A 25,579-nucleotide genomic window follows, 5' to 3' on the forward strand; every position below is an offset into this window, starting at 1 on the left:
GCTCGCTCCGTCGTGCGGCGCTCGCTCCGTCGTGCGGCGCTCGCTCCGTCGTGCGGAGGAGCAGCGAAGGTTCAGAGGAGGTGAACTCCTGAGGAGAACGTATCCAGAACCCTCAGAAAAGGCTGAGGAGATCCTCTACCAAGAGGAGAAGAGAGTCTGAGCGTCTCGCATTAAAGTGAATGGCGTTTCCATAGCAACCTCAAACAGACCTTGGGAGGGACTCCAGTGGGAGTTTGGCTGTTCGGGTACACCTGCAGGGCGTTCTGATGATGTTCAGACAGGATTTGGACTCGCGGCACCGTGAGCTTCAGCAGGAACCGGGTTCCTGTAACTGCCATCAGTTCAGAGCTTCTGTGTTCACTGAACATCTGGTTTTTCTGCTCAGAATTTCAGCTTGAAGCTGACTTCAGCTGATATTCTGAGGTGAATGACCTGATTTTTAGTTTCTAACCGAAGCTGAACAAAGACGGGACGCGTTTGCACTGTTCTAAATGTTGACCTTCAAAGATCTTACGCTGCTCTAAAGTTTTCCTTTGCTCCTTACTGACGGATCGGAACCACCACCAGCGCACGGGTTTACACTTTAATAGAAGTTTATTGTCACAATACAAAGTGAAGGCACTTCAGACGAACAGCAGAACCTTCTAGAACCTCAGAGGACAGACGCCGTATATTACAGAGCAGCAGACCGAGAGCAGCATCTGTACAAAGAAAGGATCTCTGCATTAAAACTAGACTCTGATAAATATTCAAAATACTGAGATTCTCTTTAAATACGAACGGAGGACTTCTGTGGAGACGGTCTGAGGGCCGATCCAACACTGGGTCAGAAAACTCCTGATTGGTCAACAGAGAACAGCAGAAAACAGTACAAAAGGAGGATCTGAAGGACACTTTGGGCTCCTCATGGAGGCAAACATTTGTAGAAATCTCATTGGTGGTTTGAGGCCAAAGCAGCACCTCAAGGTGGAATGGGGGGGGCTAATCAAAGACGCTTCTGCGGGTGGGGCTGGGCGACGCCTTCCTGCTGAGCCGAGGCGTTCCCTGCAAAACACACACATGAGGATGAAGATCTGGTTATTTAGAATCCTTTTCCTATTCTGTGTCTTCCTGCTGCCTCCTCTAGGGGGCGCCACATCCTCCTCCCCCATCCATGAACCTCCTCTGTGGTCTCTCCTCAGAATCCTGACCGCATCCTCATCCCTGTTCCTCCATCTGCTTCCCTGCTCTGATCTCCAACACATCCACCATGATCTGATCCTCTGATGGACTCCTTCCTGATCCCAACCAGAACCTCATCATCTCCATCATCTTAATCATCTTCATCATCTCAGGATCTTCATCATCTCCATCATCTTCATCATCTCAGGATCTTCATCATCTCATCATCTCCATCATCTCAGCATCTTCATCATCTCAGCATCTTCATCATCTCAGCATCTTCATCATCTCATCATCATCATCTTCATCTTCATCATCTCCATCATCATCATCTTCATCATCTCATCATCTTCATCATCATCATCATCTCATCATCTCCATCATCATCATCATCTTCATCATCATCTTCATCATCTCAGGATCTTCATCATCTCCATCATCTTCATCATCTCAGGATCTTCATCATCTCATCATCTCCATCATCTCAGCATCTTCATCATCATCATCATCTCAGCATCTTCATCATCTCATCATCTCCATCATCATCATCTCATCATCTTCATCATCATCATCTCATCATCTCATCATCTTCATCATCTCATCATCTTCATCTTCATCATCTTAGCATCTTCATCATCTCAGCATCTTCATCATCTCATCATCTTAATCATCTTCATCTCAGCATCTTCATCATCATCATCATCTCATCATCTTCATCTCATCTTCATCATCTTCATCATCATCTTCATCATCTCTGCCTCTTCATCATCATCATCATCTCATCTTCATCATCTCAGCATCTTCATCATCTTCATCATCTCAGCATCTTCATCATCTTCATCATCTCCATCATCTTCATCATCTCAGCATCTTCATCATCTCAGCATCTTCATCATCATCTCAGCATCTTCATCATCTCATCATCTCCATCATCTCATCATCTTCATCATCTCAGCATCTTCATCATCATCATCATCTCAGCATCTTCATCATCTCATCATCTCCATCATCATCATCTCATCATCTTCATCATCATCATCTCATCATCTCATCATCTTCATCATCTCATCATCTTCATCTTCATCATCTTAGCATCTTCATCATCTCAGCATCTTCATCATCTCATCATCTTAATCATCTTCATCTCAGCATCTTCATCATCATCATCATCTCATCATCTTCATCTCATCTTCATCATCTTCATCATCATCTTCATCATCTCTGCCTCTTCATCATCATCATCATCTCATCTTCATCATCTCAGCATCTTCATCATCTTCATCATCTCCATCATGTCCATCATCTTCATCATCTCCATCATCTTCATCATCTCAGCATCTTCATCATCTCAGCATCTTCATCATCATCTCAGCATCTTCATCATCTCATCATCTCCATCATCTCATCATCTTCATCATCTCAGCATCTTCATCATCTTCATCATCTTCATCTCTGCCTCTTCATCATCATCATCATCATCTCTGCCTCTGAACCACCATCTCTGATTCGTCTACAGTGAATCTTACCGGGGACTGAGCTTTGGAGAAGTTGACGTGTGCATAAAGCAGCACGGCGATGTCCTTATGCCCCGCCTCCAGAGCGATGGACAGAGCGCTGCTGCCGTCCTGAAACCACAGAACCGGAGATCAACATCTGCTGGACTCGGAGGATCAAACCTTCGGCGGGGGAGCCACGCCCCCTTAGACTCACGCCGTCGCTGAGCGTGGCGTCGCAGCCGGGCTGAGCCAGCAGCAGCTTCACGATCTCCACGTGTCCGTGCTCGCTGGCGCACATCAGCGCCGTGGAACCCTCGTCGTCCTGGACGTTGACGTCGGCGCCGTGGGCCAGCAGCGCACGGACCATGTCCATCCTGCCGTGACTGACCGCCAGCATGAGCCCCGTCTGACCCGCCTGCGCAGAGAGGAGGGGCGTTCAAACAGGAAGTGACTCAGAGGATTCAAACCCGCGAGTGTTGAGGTGAAAGTGGAGGTTTGGTCAGGAACTAAAGGAACCGGAGGAGCAAAGCTTCTCCTTCCAGGAGGTTTTGGTGACATTAACAGCTTTGATGTGACGTCCAGCTGCAGCATGAAAGGTTAGAAACCCGCCTGTCTGATCTGGGAAAGTCCAGTCCAATCAGCAGTTTTTAGGAATAATCTAAAAAAATATTTCAATTTTTGACGAGACTAATTGATCCTGAATGAGGCCCAGTACCAGAACCCGGCAAACTGGTACCAGTACAGATGCATTCAGTACCACCAGTACCGTATAAAACAACGATCACTGAGCTTCATTCATCCTCGTTTGTTTCCTGTTCAGTTTTGCTTCAGTTATTGATTGTGGGCGACTCATAAGAATGGGTGGGGCCTTGATGGTGGGCGGAGCTTTAGTGACAACACTGAAGCGAAAGTTCTGCAGAACTTCACAGCAGAAGGTTCTGATGGATCCGAGCACCGCATAGATGAAAAAAGGCTCTCCTTCACGCTGCTTCAGCACACTTTCATGTTTACAGGAAAAAGTGAAGCGTTTCACCGATGCGGGCGCCGTTCAGGCGCCAAAACCATTTCCAAAGGACCGGTTCAGCACCGGCACCGGCTGAAATCCAAACGGTACCCGTCCCAAACCTCACCTACAGTGGTTCACATGGATTACCTGACCACCAGGTGGTGCTAAAATGTCAACGTGCTTTGTGTTCTGCTGAGCTTCGGCGTCTCACCTGGCTGGCTCGGGCGTTCACGTCTCCCTTTCCGAAAAGCTCCTCCACCACGCTCATGTCTTTGGGCGTCTCCACGGCTGCCAGCGCGGCGAGCATGATGGGCGTGTAGCCCGCCTTGTTCTGCTGGTTGACGTTACACACGTCTGAAAGACAAACACACACATGTATGCATGCATGTGTGTTTGCACAGCAGCCAGGCTGACACACACGCAGCTGCAGATATTCCGCAGAACCGGACGTTTCTGTGGACACCAGGAGAATTTCATGTTTTTCACATTAAAAGACTTTTCTACTGAAATATTTGAGACTTTGAATTCCATTTAATCTTTGAATTTAAAAATGTAATATTTAGCACCAAAAAGTTGAACTGCATCCAGTATTAATCAGTTATGATGGCAAAATGGCGCCCCCGTGTGGATAATTCAGGTTAAAACCGTCTTAAGGCGCGTACACACCGGGACGAATATTCGCCAGCCGTTATTCACCAGCGTTTTTCGCCATGTTTTTTGTGTTCACACCCAGGCGATTTTTGCTGACGATGAGCCGAGTGAACATGCAATTTCATTCCCTGACATTAGATGGCGCTTAATGTAAACAGAATACTCCTGTACACAAGGTGGCGCTGCGCAACTTTACGCTTCTTAAAGTCGCTTTTCACTCAGAAGAAGAGAGCAAGTATTTACGCGCTTGTCAGAATCAAACAAAGAAAACATGAATATTTCAAGCACCAGTAGCTCCAGTTCCAGAGATGAAGAAATTATTGTTCTGTTGATGATGAAAGACGCCGGAAAAGACGCCGATTTTGGGTACATCCCATAGTTACGAGAAGAGAAGAACATGGGGAGTTTTATCGACTGGTACAAGAGCTGAAAATGGATCATGAGCGTTTTCGGGATATTTTAGAATGTCCGTCAGTGAGTGCTTCTTCTTCGTCTTATTTCTTCGCGGCAGTGTTGACGCTACTTGGCGTCTATCTTCTTCGCTGGTATGTGTGCTCAGCAAGGCAGTTTTGTGTTTGAGCGCCCCCAAGTTGTGTTTTACTGTAACTTCAGAAGCTCCAGACACGTGTGCAAAAGCGCCATTCTCATTGGTCGAATGACTTTTGACGCGGTGCGGCAAACCAAAAAAACGAACCCGAGGCAACTAGAAGGAGCAGCACTTCCAGAAGAAAATACAGGGTTGATGCTGTACTGCTGAATGAAGATGAAACTTAAAGGAGAATAATTGGAAAAAATTATCAAAGTTGACCATAAATAAAATGAAAACAGCACAATAACAAAAAAGATGTTTGTAGATATGTTCATTTTAGTATTTTTCTATTGAACTCTTTGTATTCGTGATCCTTTTGATTTCATGTTTTACTTCGAAGCCCATCGAGACGACTGTTGTTGTGATTTTGGGCTATACAAATAAAATTGAATTGAATTGAATTTGTGTAAAATGCCAGCGAGCTTCTGCAACAAGGATTCCCCATGGATTTAAATGGAGGCAGAAATCCTGGAATATCTGGAAAAGTTCAAGGATTTGAAGAACCAAAAGTCAAAGTTGGAAAAAGCTGAAAGAGCTGAACATTTGAATAGTTGAATGGTTGAAATAGGTGAAAAACTGTAGGAGGAGTTCAGCGGCAAAAAATGGTGGAAGATTCTAGAATAAAGAAAGAGAAACAGGAAAACGATGGGATGAATGATTTATAGCATCAACCATAAAAACAAAGACAACAAAAAGATTCACCAAAGCAGGAAAGGAGACAAAACCATCGCGTCAGAGAGAAAAAGACTGAAACGTTTTGTTTTCTGGATTCAGACACGTCTGCTCTGTGATGCATTCAGGCGTCCAGCGTTCTGTTGGACACTACAACGCTCAGCAGAAACTAACCAGAAACATCCGCTCCTCACCTGCGTCCAGCAGCGTCTTCACCACCTGGAAGTTGGAGTGAGACACGCTGTAGTGCAGCGCCGTGTTGCCGTTGCCGTCCGCCATGTTGACGATGTACCGCAGCACGGCCGGCGAGACGGCCTCAAACCGCCTCAGGTAGTCGTCCACCATGGCGGCCAGCGCCGCCTTCTGGCTGGAGACGCGGAACCACTCGTGCTGCAGCGTGTTGATGCAGGCTCTCTGATGGGGGAGGGGAGGGGAGGGGTCAGGCGTGAAACCAGGAGACCAAAAACCTTCAGGGGGGGGGGCGCTCCTCACCAGGTCTTTACCGCTCACGGCGTTGGGGTCGTCCAGGTGGGCCTTGAGCACGCCGCACGCCACCGCCATCTTCTCACTGAGCTCATAGCTGAAACACAAACGGGAACGCCGCAGTTAAAAGAAAGAACGTCCCGCCAGCAGGAACGCCACGGAGACGGAAAAAGAGGCTGGAAGATTCATAAATGAATGATTTGAGGGGAAAGCCTCCGTCTCTGGATGTTTATTCAGAAAAACATGTCAATCATCGTGAACAGCAAGATACTCAGGTCAATGTTCGGTCAGAGATCGCAGATTCACGATCTTTATCGATATAGGAGAGCATAGAAGACAAAAAACACTTCAGGAACTTCAATCATCGCTCTGAACTTCAGAATGATAATAAAGCAAAAACTAAACAAACGGAACGCACTGCTGACACAGGAAGGTAATAAACCTTCAAAGTAAAGTATCAGTGAAGGTCGTCGTTTTCAAAGTAAAAGTGTTTGTTGTGGATGAAAAAAAATAAAGGTCAGTTTACTGAAAAAATATATATATTCAACAACTGAAATAGAAAAGTACTGATATAAAATCTGGTAATTCACTAGCTGTGTTTCCATCACACACACATGCGCAAAACTTGATCCAAATTCTAGAAATTTTGAGAAAAAAAAACACAATTTCACTGTTTCTATTAAATCCTAATGATGCAAATAACCACAAACCAACAAAGTCATTCAGAAACAACCAACACTTTGATTGACAGCAGGTCCAGTCAAGTTTCTGCCCCGCCTCTCACGTCATCATCATCTATCAAAGGAGACGTCGGCGTCTTCTTCAAGCCGTGGAGCGGCGAGCTACTTCCACGTGGGTGGGGCTACGGATGAAACCATTCTGGGAAATGGTGGTTGGTGATTTTCCAGACGAGCTGTGGATCCAACAATTCCACACGACACGCTCAACTTCTGATGAGCCGTGTGACGCTGTGGGACCTCTGGTGGCGCCGCCGTGCAGCGCCCAAGGCCGCCAGTTCCTACCAAGATGCTCATCGCCGTCCGGTTGTTGGTCATGTGACTCATTTTAACAGAAATAATGTTTCGCTGCAGTTTTGGGAAATCTGTCTTTTGGGAAACCACCTCCTCCAAGCGCCAACACCTTTTTTGGGATAAATGCACATTTTTTCCCTAAAATCGTCGTGTTTCCATTAACAGAATTCATCACAAATCCAATTTGCACAATTTCATAGTCTATGGAAACGCAGCTACTGACGTGATGTCATGTGACTGCAGACAAATCATACCAGAACACGCCTGTCTCAGCTCTGAAGATGACCCACCTCTCCCTTTTCTTCTCACAGCTTTCCTCTTCCTCCTCCTTATCCTCATCCTCTCCTCCCTCGGTGTGGAATTCCTCCCCCTTTCCTCCAGCTTTCTCCTCCTCCTCCTCCTCTTCGTCGTCAGAACCGGAGGAGCTGCTGTCCTCCGAGCTGGACTCGTCACTCGACGTAGTTTCATACCTGAACCAGAAGAGGGCAGCAGATTCAGGAAACTCAGGAGAGGCTGCAGCAGGTCAAAACACCCAGCATGTTCTGGACCTCACCCTCCGTTCACGCCCACAAACTGCAGGTTCTTCTTGGTTCCGTTGGACTCGGGTCGGCCGTCTTTCTTCTTCATAATAGATTTGAGCGTGCTCTGATCAGACGGCTGTCCTGCAAACACAGAGAGCATCATGAAGCAGACAAACGGACCTCAGCCGTGACAGAGAGGTCCACTCAGAACCGGCGCTGGGCGGGGCTCAGTTCTGCAGTCTGACTGGAAAACGGGTTTCATTTTTATACAAATTTTGGTAGGTTTTAAATGTGTGAAATTTTTTACATTTTCTTCCCGTCATCTTCAATAAATTGAGGTTTAATGTTGTCCCCCAAGACAGGGGGGGCGGGGTCAACAAACGGGCCACTCAGTCCAGTTCCATAAAAATGAGCAGAACAGTGGAATCAAACCCGCAGCAACTTTGCTTTCTGTACCGTGCAGCGCCGTGGACATCTGCAGGTCCATGCACCTCTTCTGCTCAGCAGCACTAATCTGCTGCTGTGGTGAAGCGTCCGCCGCCGTTTGGACCGCCGATGGATCCGTCTGAAGGGCGGACAGGAGCAGAGCGCCCTCTAGAGGAGGAAAGGCAGAGGACAGACGGTTGAACCTCATTTTGGGTCGTTTGCTTTGATGTTTGAGTCTAAAAACGCCTGAAAAACAGATTCTGATCTTTTGATTTCATCAAGTTAATGCTAACCTGCTTTAGGAAACCCCCAGCCCCCCCTCCCCCAGCCCTAAAGGACATTTTCACGATTCGTCTTACTGCACCTCTGAGGGGAAATTTGACCCCTGACACGAACTCAAAAACCCACCAAAAGGTACAAACACCCATCAGCCGGGGCAAAGGCCTGTTGGTTCTAACAGCGTTAGCGTGATGACCTCACAAAGTGGCGTTAACCTGTTGCTAGCACATGTTTTACTGAAATGATGTCAGGATCTGGACCTCCCAGAACCGTCAGGAACTCTTAACGTCACGTTTAGAAGCAGGAGGCCCGTTGTTCTGCTCAGTCGTCTCCGTCTCTCTGCGGTTTTCTGCTGGAAGCTTCGCTCTCAGACTCTGGCTTAGAGGAACGCCAGCAGATTTAGGAGGAGCCGTTTTTTACTCTCACGCCGTCCCGAGCGTTCCCTCCAACCCCCTCATGCCAGACGTCCCACTGTGTCCACAACAGGACAGTGTTGTGACAGACAACAGGCGCGGTTTCAAACCAGCACTGATCCCACAAAGGAGAGGAGGGCTGGACGCTCCACATTCATTCCCCTGAAGGCCTCTTATGCAGCAGCAGCAGGTAGATGTTCATGCAGACCAGAGGCTGCTGGTGCAACGCCTCCAAACACAAATGAGCTTAGTGCTGGTTCCTGCGCAGACGGGGTCAGAGATTATCCATGAAGCTCCGCCCTCAACCACGAAGAGCATCACAGCAGGACGTTGCACACATGAGCGGAGGGACTCAAACACGACGCACGCCCATTTTTTCATGCTAAAAGATGAAGTAACCACCAGTTTTTAGTACTTTTCTTCTACAACTATCATCATTTTTTTCAGTTTTCACGTTGGGTCTCGGTTCTCATGAGGTTCCTGGAGAACAGGACGTTGCCTCACCTGGTGTGGGATCCGCCTGCAGCTTCCGGATGTCCTCGGCGCTGCCGTACTTCATGACAGAGTTGATGGAGGACAGCGTGCTGACCAGCTGGCTGTTCAGAGACCCGAGCTGCGACTGCGGCTGCCCGAAGGCGTCCGCCAGCTCGCTGTAGTTCTCCGCCAGCAGCATCTGCTGCTCCTGCAGCAGCTTCTGCACCCTTTCTATGTAATGGTCCAGCCCCACGGCGGCAGCGAGCGGCGCCGCGGCCTCGCTCTGCGACAGCTCCACGGAGGAGGCGGGGCCACACGCGATGCTCCTGGTCTTCAAACCGATCAGGAAGTTGTCCCTGACGCTCAGCGGCCCCACCCCACACTCTTTGGTTTTAGCAGAGGCGGGTTTTGCCGGAGCGTCTGTGATGGTTCCCACGGCGACTGAGCGCATTTTGGCGCCGCTGAGAGCGTCTTTGACGAGTCCCTCCCCCACAGCTACAGTCCTGGTCTCGGTCGGGGGGGTGTTGGTGTGTCTGTTGCAGGTGGACAGGTGCATGTGCGTGGAGGAGTCCGTCAGAGCCGGCGTGTTGGTGTTGGTGGACTTGGCGGCCACCTGGGTCTCTGTGTTGGTCTGCTGAGTCGCTGACAGCGGGGCGGCCATGACGGCGGAGTCCGTCCTCCTGACGGCATCGGCCTCAGTTCCTCGCGACACAAACGTCTTCGCAGGAACCTCCACTGAACCGTCCCCACAGCCCACGGAGCGGGACTCCGCCCAAGTTCTGCCCCCTGGGTCCGCCTCTGTGTTCACTCCCACCTCACAGACACTTTGCTCCGCCCCCACCAGCTGGTGGCAGGTCTCCACCTCCCTCCCTACGCACTTGTCATGGACCGGTGGCCGTCGACGCACCACCCACTGGTCCATGGGGGTCTCCGGACCTGCAGAAACCGTCTGCATGCTGGGCAGACAGGCCCCGCCCACAGCTCGGGGATCTGGATCTCTGGCGGGCTCCAGGTCGCCTCCCACTCCTCGGCTGTGCAGCTGGACTTTGGCCTCCACGCTGACGCTGTACACCTCCGGCCGGACCATCAAGCCTTTGTCGGCTCTCTTCTTGGTGGAGCCTCCGGCGGCTTGGAGCTCCAGCTTCAGCTTGGCCATCTCCGTCTGGTGGGTGGTCTCCTTCAGCTGCACCTCCAGACGGTAGATCTTGTCTTTCAGCGCGTCGATGGTTTGCTGCTGGAGCTCGATCTCCTTCTCCGCCTCGCTGGTCACGCCCAGCATGGCCTCGGTCACCCCGACGGACAGACTCTGCGTCTGCAGCCGCTCTGTCGACACCCCCACATCCCGAAAAGTCGACTGAGGTGTGTCAGGCAGGTCTTTGGCGCTTTTATCTGTAGCCACTCCCACAGCCCCCTGCTGGCTGCGAGGGGGCGTGCCGTCAGTCCAGCGGTTGTTCTTGGTGGTCTTCTCCAGAGCTTGGACCTCAGCGGTCAGACGCCTCAGCTCCTCCAGCTGCTGAGCACTCTGCTCCTGGGCTTCGGGCTCCATGATGTGCAGCTCCGCCTCCTTGTAGGCGGCGGGGTTCTCCATCTGAGCGGCACTGCCCACGCTGAAGGAGCGCTTGCGGAAGCCAGCGGGACCGGGACTTTTGGACTGAGCCGCCAGCTGGCGCTTCTCCTCCTGCAGAACGGCGATCTTCACCTGCAGGACGGGGATGGTCTTCACCTGCTCCTCCAGCTCCTTCAGCCTCCTCAGGGCCACGACCATCTGCTCCCGGATCTGCTGCAGGTGTAACGGGCTGACGTTGGTGATGGGCGTGGCCACACCAGAGCTCAGGGGGCTGTGGCGGATGGAGCTGCCCACAGACGGCGGGAAGTAGGTGCCGTAGTCCCCGTTGGGCAGGTGTCCGTTGGTGGGCAGAGGGTGGTGGGCGCTGGGGGAAACCTGACTGGGACCGACCGAGCCCGAATACGACGACAGCGAGCTGCTGGAGCCCACGCCGCCAAAGCTGGCGAGGCGGCGGCGGGGCATCAGAACCTCCGTGTGCGGCTGCAGGAGCAGACGCTCCTGCTCCAAACGACGGCGAGTTTCCATGAGGGTCTTCTCCACCTGGGGGTTGTGGCGAGGAGCAAACCTGGGCGAAGGGGGTGGGAGGAGCCTCTGCTCTGTGGCACCTGATGGGAGCTGCTGGACAGGAGCTTCACAGGTCAGAGGGGCGGCGTCCTGCGGCCTGGGAGGGAAGGGAATCGGGGACTGCTTGTCATCGCTGTTGGAGGAGGACAGGGAGTCAGTGGAGGTCCATTCCGCCTGGGCGCTGGCCCGGGGGGCTGGGGGCGTTCTGGCCACTTTGGGCTTCCTCTGGATACTCAGCTTCTTGATGGTGTTGCCCCTTTCGATGTCCTCCACATATTTGAGGAAGTCAAGGTCCAGCTGATAACCATAAGGAGTTTCCACATAGTAGGAGTCCTTTTCCTCGCCGCCGCCGACCGTTCCTGGAAGAGAAAACAGCAAAAGTCAACGTTCAAATACAGAAGATTGATGAAGAAGAGAAGAGGAATTCTGTCCCTGAAGACCCTGACAGGTATGTGGTGCAGCTCTGAGCGCAAGAACCATAATTTACCGGCGAGTTCAAACACGCCTCAGAACCTCTGAAGAACCTCGCTGGCGCCCCGACTGAACCAAAACCAGTCAGGAGTCTGAGCTGCAGAGCAGCTGCTGTCTGACGTTCAAACAGCGTCCAGGTCCAAAATCCAACCTTTTGCTTCTGCCGACTGAGCCGCCAGAAACAACCCCCCCCCCCCAGACGGGTCCGGACCGCCCAAAGTCCAAACTCTAAGCAGTGCCGCGGCCTCTGGAGCCGGCCGCTGGCTAAATACAGCGCTGTGTTCTGGTACGGTCGGACCTCTCAGCACCTAAAGCAAACGCAGCCCTGAAATAAACAGCAGCCCCCCCCCTCCCAGAGTGCCTCCCGTCAACATGGAGGAGGAGGAGCCAAAGAAAGCTGTGAAAGCCTCCCTCCCCAACAGCCCAGCTCGCTGCTCTGCTGCCCCCAAACCCCCCCGGTCCCGTCTGCCTGCGACCCCCCCCTCAGCAGCAGTTCTGTTCAGGCGCCCCATTGGACAGCTGCTGCTCGCCCCGTGGGCCGGCCCCTCCCCTGTTGCTCGCCACAATAACAGTCTTGTGTCAAACGTTATGTTCTGAACGGAAACCAGACCCGCCTGCGGGGGCGTGGCCAGAGACCCGCCTCCGCTCGAAGAGTTTTCCTTCTCTGAAACTTTTCCAACAAGAGACAGTTTCAAACTATTGACCCCCTCCACCAATCATTAAATAATCAATAATCACAATCTTATGGGACAGCTGTGTTGATTCTAAAAAGGGTTGTGTTTTTCTGACAGTAAACAGAAATGATTTACTTGTTTTTAGTGAAACAAAGCTGGTTGATTTCCCAGCAGCCCCGTTTGTTTGCAGAAACAGACTTCTGCTCACTTCACAGAGTTCATGGAACAAAGATCATCTGTCGGTGAGAGGACTGCTCACTCCTCCCCGATAAACATGATCAGGGAGCGTGTGGAGCGTCTCTATCAACACACAATCTTTGTTCTGGTAGTGACAACAGCTTAGTTGTGTTCAGATTCCCTCACTACTTCCTCTGTAGTTCTCTATTTAGGGCCTTCCAATCTACAATTCCAAAACCTGAAAAATTTCCCAGAAGTCACTGGGAAAATCTAGTGTGCACCGATGCTCGCTGGATATAGACCACAATGCATTGTGGTCTAAATTTACCCATGAAGGCTTCATCTGAATATGACATCGCCGATTTCACGAAGCGAAAATCTAACCGATAACTGAGGAGAGCACCAAGAACTGAAGGAATTCAGACAAACTAGCAGGAAAGGGCGACTCAGATGTTCCCCAAACGATGGAAAACACACTAAAGGTCCATCACGCCACATTCTTCACCATCTAAAGACATTTTTAAAAGTTATTATCTAGATCTGCGTAAATAAGACAGGAACCAGGATGAAACAAAAGTGATAAAAACTTATCGTTTCTGCCTTTAAGATCAAATACGCCGCAGAATAACCTTAAAAAAGGTCACTTCCTTCAGCTTTTTAGCTTTTGGGGCAGTTCAAACAGCCCACATCATCAGCTCTCCACTGCCGTGCAGCAGAGTGGGCATGAGATCTGAGGCCTGTGGAGTCTGAGACGACTTTCTCTGGGTTTAGTTTAATGAAACTGAAGTGAACTACGTGACGCCGCCGCTGCTGGTCGTGTTTTCCTCTTTGAGGTTATCAGACGGACTTTAAGGTCAAAGACCAGAAAATCTGCTTTAGTGAACTTTTTCTGATCAATAAATTGTTTTGTTCTCTTCACAGAAGCATTTTGCTGATGCTTCATCCTTTACATTTGCTAAACATTTAGACTTTGGTTTGTTAGGTGGGTAAACTTTGATGAATTAGCAGCTTAATAAATAAATATTTAAAAAATCTGGTCAGTATAATCAAAACTTTTCAGAATAAAAGCAGTGGGAACTTTGTTTCTCCTCAATTTCATTTTAAGACAAAGAGTTTCTGTCTTTTCTGTTTTAAATGAAGAAATAAATAGGCGTCATGTTTTCCTGACCCCCCACCCCCCCGGCACGAGCAGTGACAGGCGGTCTGAGGAACCGGAGGATCCCGAGCAGCTGATGGAGACGGCAGCCAGAGAGTCTGCAGAGACTGACGGAGAATAAACACAGGAGCTGGAAAACAACCCCCCCCATTATTTTAACGAGCTGATCCTGTGGACCCCCTCCCCCCTCCACACCCCCACTCGAAAAATGAACCATTTGCACAACGAGGGGCTTTTATTGTTGAAGGCTGTATTTCTTAGTCTGCGCTGCCTCCCCATGACTCAGCCCTCTGAGCATTTCAGGAACTCAAACAGCATACCCCCCCCCCATTACAAAGAGAATGTTTACATTTGGAAACTGTTCACCGCGTTCTCTACCAAACCCTGTTCGTGGTTCCTGCAGAAAACAGGAAGTTGTGTTTCTGCTTCCACGACTTTCTAAACTTTAATCGCAGCAGAAACTAGAAGGAGCTGCATGTCCAGAAACTGATGCTATATTGCTGAATGAAAATGAAACTTGAAGCATAATACCATAAATAAAGTGAAAACAGCACAATAACAAAAAAGATATGTTTGTGAAGAATGACCAGAGCCGGGTATCGAACCAGCGAGCTTCTGCACCAAGGATTCCCCATGGATTTCAATGGAGGCAGAAATCCTGGAATATCTGGAAAAGTTCAAGGACCAAAAGTCACAGCTGGAAAAATCTGAAAGAGCTGAACATTTGAATAGTTGAATGGTTGAAGTAGATGAAAAATTGGAGGAGTTAAGCGGAAAAACATGGTGGAAGACACTAGAATAAAGAAAGAGAAACAGGAAAACAATGAAGGATTTTTCAGAATAAAAGCAGAGAATCATTCCAACAAAAGCCTGCTGCTCTGCTCAGATCTTCCAGCATCAAACCTCCCGCTGAAGCGCTCAAGTGATCGGCACGATGGACGTTCTGTCAAAAACCGCCAGCGCCATGACGCACAAAAACGTGACCGACCTTCACTTTTACGGGAACACCCACGTCTTCCTCACATCCTCCGAGCAGACAGACACTCTGAAAGCTCCACGGCGCCCTCAGAGGCCGATCAAATCAGAGCGCTCGCCGTTTGTCTTCGGGTTTTAAACTGCTCCTCCAATCTGTTGGTCCCAAACACTTCCTCTGAGGGCGGGGCTTAATATGGAAAAGGTTTTATGGAGGACAAATAAACACAAAAGTAAAGCCGCAGGTTCATTACTGCGGTGACTTTTAAAGAAAACAGTTGAATTTAAAGCTCTGAAGGTAGATGGAAGTTTGCCTTTAATGAGATGAGAGCAGAACGTCTTCAGAGCCTCAAACCTCATTTAAAGCATAAAAATCACTGTTAAAGTATTTAAAATCCTAATAATTTCAGGTATATTTTTTTAGCTAAAAATCAGAGAGAGCCAACTGTTTTGCCTCCATGCGATAGACTGAGCCGGCTCCACCAGGCTCTTCTGTTTGAACAAGCCAGGACAGACAGAGGTCACAGGCCTGGATCCAGCAGGTCGGCAAAGTCTGCATGTTTGGAAAAAAAAGGAGCGTTCCTTCATGCAGGTCATCCCAGCTGCACTCAGAGCTTCATCCACAACGTCTGATCAGAGGAACCTTTAGCGTGCAAACCACAGCCCGCTCCAAAAGACCCTACATGCCCCCCCACCGCCCTGACATGAGCACACGAGGGGCGGAGCTTCAGAACCAGAGCTGCTCCGCTGGGTTTCCTCTTTCAGAGAGAAGCTGCTTCATGCTCTGAGGTGTCACACCTCCCAGATCTTTCCCTCCAGAAACCTGCTGAGGCCAGGAGGAGGAGCCATGGTCAAACTGAGCATGCTCAGTGCTGCTGTGCAGCAGGCGCTGGTCTCAGAACCAGAATAAGATGCTACGAGCAGAACTTTGGCGCCATTTCCCGTCAGCCAGTTAATGGAACCAAAGGTGCAGACATGAAAGTCCAAAGAGGTGCACGCCAGCCCAGAGTGTCCTGCTTGGCACCGCCACGCCCACTGGTCCGTCACCTACCACATGACCCCCCTACGAGAGCCCGTCTAACCTGGAGACGACCTCAAGGCAAACCTCGCACCCGATGGCGAGATACCACGGCTTTCCAAACAACTGTGGAGCTGACGGCGAAGGAGAAAGCTGCTCCACCTGGTGGGCTCGCCACATGGGGGCCGAGATGACGATGATGAAGATGACAGAAACACATTACACCCGACTGTCAGGCGTTCATGGTTCTGTAGCAGACCGTCTGGTGTGAGTCGCCACCTTCAACCGTCATGTGACCCAGAGATACCGATCGTTTGGGCTAAAAGTCCGCCTGCAACGTCACAGAGTCTCAGAACTTTCCGTCAGCATGAAGTGGATTTGTCCACATCGGTGCTGAAGCAGAGAAATGAACAAATCTGAACAAATCTCTGCTTTCAAACCAAAGTCCAAACCGTCATGAGAACAGGACTCTGTTCTAAGCCGTAAATGTAGTCGGTCCTCACCGACGGTTAAGTGTTCAGAGCTTCGAGACATTTTTTAAGCCTCTCAGAGGACTGACCTGCTGAAATCCCGTCAGGAAGCGGAGTCAAAGTCGCTCCTCAGAAACCAAACGTTCCTGAAAACTCAAAGGCTGGTTCTGCGGCTCCTGCAAGCATCTGCTCTGCATGCTGCGCATTCCTGAGGGGATTTGGGAAGAGGCTTCACGCCCTGCTGTTGGGAGTCTTAGGAATGCGATCCAGCTGCAGGTGTGAGTGAAGAGGAGCGCCTTGACGGACGGCGACTTGGAGGATCGAGCACACCAGCTCACATCAGAACAGGAGGAGGACTCGGACGGATGTGATGACATTTGAGTTTAAAGCTGCAGCAATTACCTCAGCTGTTCTACATGAGAAGCTGCACTCATCCCACAACGTTTCTTCATCAGAAATCTGACGTTTGGTTCTGAAGTGGAGCGTCCCGGATCAAGTAGGGTTCAAAAAGGTCAAATTAAAGTTTTCATTGAAAATGTTCCTTCATTGAGAGCAGATTAGAAGCTACAGAGAGATTTATTTTCACATTTTAAGCTAAATAAAGTTGAAAACAATGTTTGGATGAAAAGAAAAAAAAATTAACTTTAAATTATTTGATTTAAACTCAACCGGTTAGTTAATTTAAGATTCTTTTACATTTCCACAAAAGGTTACAAACAACATAAACAAACATGAACATAACTAAATATAAAATGTTTACATTTAATTCATGAATGAAGTCTCTGATGCTAATCTACATTTTTATGCTGATGACACAGTCATTTACTGTTATGGATCATCTCTTGCTCAGGCCATTGAAACCCTGCAGAAAGCTTTTGTTGTTGTACAGCATTTACTTATTCAGTTAAAATTGGTTTTCAATGCTGACAAGACAAAACTAATGTTGTTTTCAGACTCAAAGAAGGTCGTCGATACAATTCCAATGGTGTCCACCTTAGACGTTAACGTCATAGAGTTGGTTCACGAGTACAAGTACCTTGGAGTCTGGATTGATGACTCTCACCTTTAAACCTCACATAGAAAAACTTGTAAAAAACTCAAACTTAAACTTGGCTTTTTCTTCAGTAATAAGTTGTTTTTCTTTAGAAGTAAGAAGCGTCTCGTCGCAGCAACATTTCTATCTGTGCTGGATTATGGTGAAATTCTGTATATGAATGCCTTATCTTCATGTCTCCAAAAGGTTGACACCATGAATCATGCTTCCCTGAGGATCACTACCAACTGTAGATTCATGACGCATCATTGGCTACGTTCACACTGCAGGGCTTAATGCTCAATTCAGATTTTTTGAAAGAATCCCATTTTTCTGCAAGGCCGTTCACATTTCCAATTAAATGTGAACTTTTATGATCTCCTGTGTGACCGTGGAATGACCCAGAAGTGACCCGCATGCGCAAAACTCAACGGTGAACGACGTCACTGTTGTTTATGAACATAGCTAACGTTAGCATGGATGTCAACAACAGTGTTGTCAACAGCTGAGCTCTTTTTAATACATTTATTTTCACAAAGGAGCAGCAAAGTTACAATCTTCTCATTTTAAGAAGGCATTGGAGCCAGGGTCATCTGGACCCACTGTAGTGGAATGGGGATCTGTGTGTGTGTGTGTGTGTGTGTGTGTGTGTGTGTGTGTGTGTGTGTAAGAGACAGGAGAAGAGCGCTGGAGGGAGTGAGGGGGGCAGCGGGGGCGCACATTCATGTTGTGTGTTAGGACGAAGGAGAACGGTGATAAAAGAAGGTTTCCCCCAGAATAAATGCGATGGACTCTTTATTAACCCGTTCTGGAGAATCTGAGGGTCCGAACGGGGAAGTGAGCCCGGAGGAGGATCCGCCTTCTGTCCCCCGTCCTTCTGACCACGATCGGAAAGGGGGAAAAGTCATGGCGGGGAAGGTTCAAACCAAGCTCGGCCATTTAGCTGGAAATGTTCGGTCTGAAGTTTGGCCTGAATACAGCTGTCACTCCAAATATGAATCAATGGGTGACCTCACTTCCCTTCCACTGACTGGTCTCAGCAGCATCGTCCACCATGGTTGATGTTTATGTTCTCGTCTTCGTCTACTTCAACGCAGAATGATGACGTTTGTAGCGTATCGATGACGTACGGGTCGGATTCATGTGGCCTGGCCGTTCAGACGGAGGTCGCATTTTAAAGGATCGGATACGCAACGGATTCAGGACCACATACCCAAGTGGCCTGGGGCGCATTTGAATAGATCGGATCTGTGTTGTTCAGACTGAAGAGATCAGATGCAGGTCGCATAGGGGCAAAAAAATCTGAATTGGGTCGTTTAGGCCTGCAGTGTGAACGTAGCTAAAGTGACTTGTATTCCAGAGTGCAATGGTCATCTCTGGCCACTAGGAGGCAGGACATTGGTACACTTAGATTATCAAGGCCTTGCTTGGATTAATTCCTCCCTACATTTGTTCTTTAATCACAAGGAGAAGTGTGGAATCTCACTCCTTAAGATCTAAAGAGCAGATGTTGCTTTCTGTTCCATTTGCTGCTGGAAAAAAGCCTTTGTCCACTCGGCTCCTTTTGCTTGGAATATGCTGCAGAAAGACTGGAAACTAACTGAACGGGTAACTTTAACTGTTTTTAAGAACAAGCTGAAAGCATCAGAGACTGAAACAATGATGTGCAACTGCTTTTTATGATGTATGTGCTTTTAATTCTCTTTGTTTTTATGTATTGAAATGTGCTGCCTCTGGGCCAGGACTCCCTTGGAAAAGAGGTTTTTTTTATCTCAATGGGACTTTCCTGGTTAAATAAAAGTTAAATTTAAAAAAAAAAAAAGGTATTTTGAGTCGCAGAAACTTTATGAATCCATAGAAATCCTTAAAAAGCTTAAACCTGCTTTAGTCAGACTACATATTCTGTTTTTATTTCATTAACTCTCCGGTGTGTGTGCATCATTAGGGAGGAGTTTCTCCCACCTCAATGTCCATTTTTGGAGGCAAAAATATAAAAAAACTGAAAACAATTTCAACCAGATGACTAATGTAAAATGGCGCCGCTTTGGTCACATTTAAAAAAACAAACCAGCTGCATGAGTTTCTCCTCATATGTTCTCCAATGAATCTTTTTTTCATTGGTTTGAATCACCTGCAGTGATTCTGGTGAAGACTCGACTCTTCAGGAGACGGAAACGATCATCAGCTCAGACGCTCGGATGATCGTAAACGTTCCTCGTACGTCTGGTCTGTCCAGAAAAATCCAGAGCGACACTTTCTGAAAATGAGCCTTCATTAAATAGAACTGAAACTGGACTCCTGATGTGGCTTCACTCCATTGTATTTCTGTCCAAGTCAGTTTTATTTAGCTGGGGGGAGGCAGGGAGGGGGTGCTGAAATGTTCAACCCGGAAAGGCGAGTCTCACCTGGGCTGCTGCCTTTCACCTGCGCGGCCTGAGCCATGGCTGCGGCTGCGCGTGCTCGCTCCCTGCAGACTCTGCGCAGTCATGCAGCTGCCATGCGTCAAGTCCGGATCCGCATGCGACCTGCAAACTGAGACAGCAACAGTCAGAACCGTCCCTGAAAAGAGAAACGCCGTCCTCGGAAAGAGGCGGGGCATTTTTGATGTCATAAAGGAATAAATCGTTTGTTTTCGGGTTAAAAGAGAAGGTGGAGCAGGTCTGCATCACGAACCCTTTAAAGGTCTTCATCAGAATAAAAAAAATTACAGAAATTACAAATCCAATCACAGAGCAGAGTCTTCGGGCAAACACAAACAGTCTGGGTTTGGTTTTCCAGCTCGTAATCCTGGATTGACGTCACGCGTTTCAGCAAACACCTTCTGATCTTCTGATCGATTTCTAAAGCATTCTCAGTCGTCGTTTAATGACCATGATGCCGTTTTCAGCCAAAATAAAACAACCCGTGTCGTTTTCTAGGAGTTCATTAGAAATTCACCTCTGAGTTGTGGGCGCGACTGTTGATGCAGAGAAACCCCGCCCCTCTTCCCGCAATCCATCTGCTTACACTCTCTCCCACTAGCTTACAGCCCCTCACACCCCCATCCTAACATTAGCGCTGGAACAAAAATGTTAGCAACATCAGATCCAGCCGTACAGTTTAGATCCAGATTCCAGGAAAACAAAGACGTTCTTGGATCCATTTGTCTGCAGGTGGATGATCAGAAAGGGGCGGAGCTGGAAAACTGCGGCGTATGTAGCTTCTATGTCACAAATATGACCTTTTTTCTTCATCTGCTCCCAATTTACAACAATTTGAATCAAAAAACGCTCAGAAATGCCGTTTTAATCTTAACATTCTCCATAAATGTCCTCCAACATCAGAAAAAGGCTACGAGGAGAACGCGTTACAAACACATCGGAGTGGGTCTTTAACGACAGACGCAGCATTCAAGGCTGAAGCTAAACGTCCAACTGTTGGCAAAACCCAACGAGCCGCCGACCCAAAGAGACCGGTTCCTTAGGAAAACCTGCAGGACGTCTACACTGCTGCACGCACTCATGCCCTCCTCTGAGCCAATCAGCCGCGCTCTTACCTGCCGCTCTCATTCTAAGTGCAGAATAAAAGGTGGCAAAGCCAACGGCGTCCTCCCAGAGCCGGCCTGCTCCCGCCGGAGACGCGGATCCCTTTCACCGCTAAGATTAGACGACTTCCTCAGATGACAGCCAAACGATCCCAGTCCTATAAGAGGAAACTGGACTTCAGGGCTGTTTGGGTCCCACCTGCCCCCTCCCCGGGCCTCCAGGTGACGCGCCGGCAGCTCTGCAGCCGTGGGGGCGTGACGGACCTGCCGAACGTGCTGGACGCTCACACATCTACCTGCACAGCCGCGCTGAAGCTGAACGAGCGGCGAGGAAAATTCTCCGCACAGGAAATCTGGGCAACGGCTCAGAAACACGGACTAAAACAGTCTTTAACTTCAAAATGCTGTTCCGGTGTTCTCAACCACCAAATAGTATTATGGGATGTTGAATAAGTAAGGGACAATTCCCTACAAGGTGTCCATTATCAGCGACATGGAGGTGCCGTCCGTTCATTCCTGATAACCGTCAGTCATTTTCCGCTCATTCCACCCATAAAAGAAATATTCCATCAATTATTAGTACTTTAGTTACTTATAACCTTCAAAGAGTCTTTCACGAGAAGCAGACTTCTTGATAGGCAGTGAGGCGTTGTCATGGTAACTGCTACTACTGACCTCACTCTGCAGCCGTAGAGGAAAGTGGTCTATTTGCTAAACGTCACGGTCGGTGACCCAAAGAGTCAGTTCACCGTCATTTCTGTCCACATGTCCGCTTTTTAAAAGAGATCCTGCAGCCAATCAGAATCCAGGATTCACCCAGACTGTGGTACAATACGAGATTAAACTCCGCCTGCTTTCCCATTTAAAATGCAGCAGTGACCAAAAAATCCAACATTTGACGAGGACGCTCAAACTCAACGGGTTTTCCTCCAGAACAAACGTCCGGACAGAACTCCAGTGATTAGAACTCCAGGCAGAAACTGGAGGAACCCGTTTGGGTTCAGCTGACAAACATGAAGCACATCTAAAGGCCTCAGCTGAAGCAGAACCACTCCTGAATCACAGTTTGGACCAATTCAAAAGCCCACGATTACTACAGAGGAAGAGGAAGAGCAGAGGAAGACGCAGCAGAGATACAGCGCCGCACCAGAACCGACAAGAACCAAAACGAGTCTGAAGAGAACCGGGTCAGTGAGCAGAAGGTTCTGGTTCTGACAGTGAAGTTTTGATGGTATAACAGCAGCTACTGCAGCCTGGGGGGGGGGGGGGTAACTGGAAAACCTTAAATAACAGAAGAACTCAGAAAGTTGCTGCAGCACTGGAAGCTGGTGGCGTCAGATCTGCATCTGGCCTTCATCAGGACCCGCCTTTGAAGCTGCTGGGCCGACCATGGCAGCAGATGGGTGGGTGAGGGGTGGGGGTGGGGGGGGGGAGCCCGATCCTGACCTGCAGGTTCTGACCTCCAAAGCTTCCTTAAGCCTTGAAGCTCCAGCTTGAGGAGGAGACTCTATCTTCCCCGCATGAGGCCAGAAATGCACCAAAAAAATTAAAGGACAGCTGTTGTTCTGCGGCTTTTCCCAGAATGCAACGAGTCAGAGGAAAAACACCCCCCCATAAAAATTAAAACCTTTCCTGACGCAGAATGCAAACACAGGATCTATGGAGGGATATTTACGCCAACACAAAACATTCTAAGTTACAAATGTAAATATTTACTTTCAAAAAATAGTTTTGTGTTTACAACACAAATGTTTTCGCATGCGTTGTGTCTCATGTCTGTCACTTTTTTCCTATCTTTGATTTTGCCCTCCTAAGTTTCAGTTCAGTGTGACATTTCTGCCATCAAACAGCTGCTGATTGGTCTGCTCTAAATCTCTCTCTCTCTCTTTTGTTTTTTCAAACAGATCTTAAAGAAAATCAAACTTTTTTCTAATATTTTGCTCCAGAAGTTTTACAGATCACACACAGGCCTGCTGATTTAATGTCAGCAGAGAAACTTTACAGTTTATTTCACAGTTTCAGGAGATCCTCTGCCTTAAATTCACAAATCTGACTAAATAAATATTAATCAATGCTAAAAAAATATATAAAAAAAGTATGAATTATTGTTAAATGATTAAAAATTAAATTTTCTTCAGCCAAAGAGAAACTTGAGGGTACAAAGATCCTGCTTCTGTTAGATAAGGGGCGGCAGTGGCTCAGGCGGTTGAGCAGGTCTTCCAAAGATCGAAGGGTCGGCGGTTCGATCCCCACTCCCCCCAGCCAAATGTCGTTGTGTCCTTGGGCAAGACACTTCACCCTCCTTGCCTCCAGTGTGGCTCCACTGGTGTGTGAATGTGTGTGAATGCTCCCGGTGATGGTCAGAGGGGCCGTAGGCGCAAACTGGCAGCCACGCCTCTGTCAGTCTGCCCCAGGGCAGCTGTGGCTACAACCGTAGCTACCATCACCAAGTATGAATGAGGAGTGAATGAATAATGGACACAATGTAAGCGCTTTGGGTGTCTTGAAAAGCGCAGAGAAATCTAATCCTTTATTATATTATTATTTAGATAATTACAGCGATTTGATTGGTTAGAATCTGGACCAATTACCAGCTGTTTGATGGTGTCGGTACCACAACCATTCGGCCTGCAACAACTGTTCGGGGTCTTTTGGGGTCCTGGGACTACTGCTGATGTCACATGATGTGATTGTCTGTCCGTTGGTCTGATGACGTGTCAGACAGTGATTGGTCTGTAAATGACCATAGAAGAAGATATTAGGCGGTTCGTTGTAAACAAGCAGAGCTCTGACATGGAGCGAGATGATCTTCTAAACGTGCTTTTATTATTGTAAATGGTAAATGGCGTATACTTATAGAGCGCCTTTCTTCCTACAAGGACAAAGTGCTTTACAGTCACAGACCCATTCACCCAGTCACACACTGGTGGCCGCTCCGCTGCCAAACACAGGCGCCTACCTACCACCAGAGGCAAGGTGGGGGTCAGTGTCTTGCCCAAGGACACTTCGACTCATGGGCGTGCAAGGCGGGAATCGAACCTGCAATCTTACGATCATGGGTCGACCGCCCTACCGCTGCACCACGGCCGCCCCTTGCAATTGTAATTATTAAGTGCATTGCAGCTGAACGGACTGCAGTCAGAACCCTCCTCTGGACCGCACACTGTAACAAAGCAGCGTCCCCGCCTGCAAACACGAAGCTACGAGACTCCAGCTGCTCAGAGACACGGTTCTCTGTGGAGCAGCAGGTTCATTCTAACAGCCACAGATCTTTACTGAGTGGGTTGTGGATAAATCTCTATAAACACACAGACACAACTTATGAGGGAAAAGAACTTTAGGTTACAAAAGAAAACGTGAAATGAAAATATGTAGAGCCCGAGCAGATGCGGACGCTATGTAGTTTGTCCAAGTGGGGCCACCGTAGTGTGACGTTATCCTCAGTGGAAAGGACCCTGAACGGTTATTGCAGGTCGAATGGTTACGGTACCTACAATGGCAGCTACGTCACGCTAAACTGAAACTTATGAACACAAAATCAAAGATAGGAAAAAACCAAGATGAGACACAGATGAAAACATTTGTAATGTAAACGCAAAAATATTTTTTGCAAGCAAAACAAAACCAAAAATTAAAGCCAAAAAAAGTTATAATAAAAAAGATTTTAGGCCAAAAAAATTTAATGCAAAGAAAAAAATATATAAATGGAAATATTTAATATTTTTATTTGCAACTTAGAATGTTTTGTGTGCAACATGGTGGCATAAATATCACTCCATACGTAACTGAAGTTTAAGGAGAAATGTCCTAAATCTAGACAGCCACTCATGCAGGAGGGGGGGGGGGGGGGGGGTAGAAAAACCAACAATGATTCAGCCTAAGGCCTAATTTACAAAGCGGCAGTAAACATGCAACAGTAAGTCATACTAATCAGAAGGTCAACTGCAAAAATAAACAAAAAAACTGGCCGTAAAAATAAAACACTTTCCTTCCCTTTTCTATATTTCTTCATCATGCTATACTAAAATGAAGGAGACCTTCAGAAAGATACAAATGCATTATTTCACATCTATATCTGACGGTGGAACTCTTTCCAGCCCATAATAAGCAATCGACTCTTATTTTGAAGGTCGGTTTCCTCCTCATCGTCTGAAGAACGTTGCAGCGACGTGCTAAACAGGAACTTCTGTTTCCTTCAACAAAACAAACAAATCTCTGAGAAATTCCTGAGTGAAACTCCGACAAAGTCGCCCACTGCAGATTTTACAGAGGCCTTCCCGCCTGGAGCAGCCACAGCTCCTCCCAGACGCCAGACGCAACAAATCTGCCTGCCTGTACCGCCCCCTGGAGGAGAAGGGAGGTATGACCAGACCAAAGCTGAGGGGTCCTCAACAATTAACCCTTGTGCTATCTTAGGCACTTTGGGAGTTGGGTCATCTAGACCCACTAGACAGTGCTCTGAACCTTTCTTCTTCAATGATTTGTGATCTTCACTGGTGTCCATGGATTACATGAAATCTTTCCACCTTTATCCACCTTTGTCATGGTAGGGAGAACACGTCAATGGAAGGGGGGGGGGGTCATCTAAGATAGCACAAGGGTTAGATGTGCTGAAAAACAGTCAGTCAGACGTTTGAGAGGGAAAACAGGGTTATAAAGCTATTTTTAATCTTATTTAATCTACTTCCTCCTTGGTGTTTCACTGCTCTCAGGTACACCCCCCCCCCTCGGCACACTCTTGACCACAGACAG

At 48.2% G+C, this 25,579-nt stretch overlaps 1 protein-coding gene across 5 annotated transcripts in view; it reads right to left on the reverse strand.

Moving 5' to 3' along the window:
- Positions 1–569: 569 nt before the first annotated feature.
- Positions 570–25,579, reverse strand: part of kank1 (KN motif and ankyrin repeat domains 1) — a 40,274-nt gene continuing 15,264 nt past the window's right edge. For 2 of the 5 annotated variants that reach the window (XM_011473095.3, XM_020701695.1), the window contains exons 2-12: positions 19,710–19,836; positions 9,233–11,692; positions 8,067–8,204; positions 7,643–7,751; positions 7,380–7,559; positions 6,068–6,155; positions 5,770–5,989; positions 3,875–4,017; positions 2,872–3,072; positions 2,688–2,786; positions 618–1,044 (exon numbers count right to left, since the gene is read on the reverse strand). In XM_011473095.3, the coding sequence (XP_011471397.1) occupies positions 982–1,044; positions 2,688–2,786; positions 2,872–3,072; positions 3,875–4,017; positions 5,770–5,989; positions 6,068–6,155; positions 7,380–7,559; positions 7,643–7,751; positions 8,067–8,204; positions 9,233–11,692; positions 19,710–19,746 (3,738 nt within the window). In that variant the 5' untranslated portion in view covers positions 19,747–19,836 and the 3' untranslated portion in view covers positions 618–981. Of the gene's footprint in view, positions 1,045–2,687; positions 2,787–2,871; positions 3,073–3,874; positions 4,018–5,769; positions 5,990–6,067; positions 6,156–7,379; positions 7,560–7,642; positions 7,752–8,066; positions 8,205–9,232; positions 11,693–19,709; positions 19,837–20,839; positions 20,962–25,579 lie in introns of those variants that run through there. The other 3 variants (XR_908407.3, XM_011473094.3, XM_011473092.3) reach the window with 3 other exon arrangements.

The sequence above is a fragment of the Oryzias latipes genome, chromosome 9 (assembly GCF_002234675.1).
Source record: "Oryzias latipes chromosome 9, ASM223467v1".
Classification (NCBI taxonomy): domain Eukaryota; kingdom Metazoa; phylum Chordata; class Actinopteri; order Beloniformes; family Adrianichthyidae; genus Oryzias; species Oryzias latipes.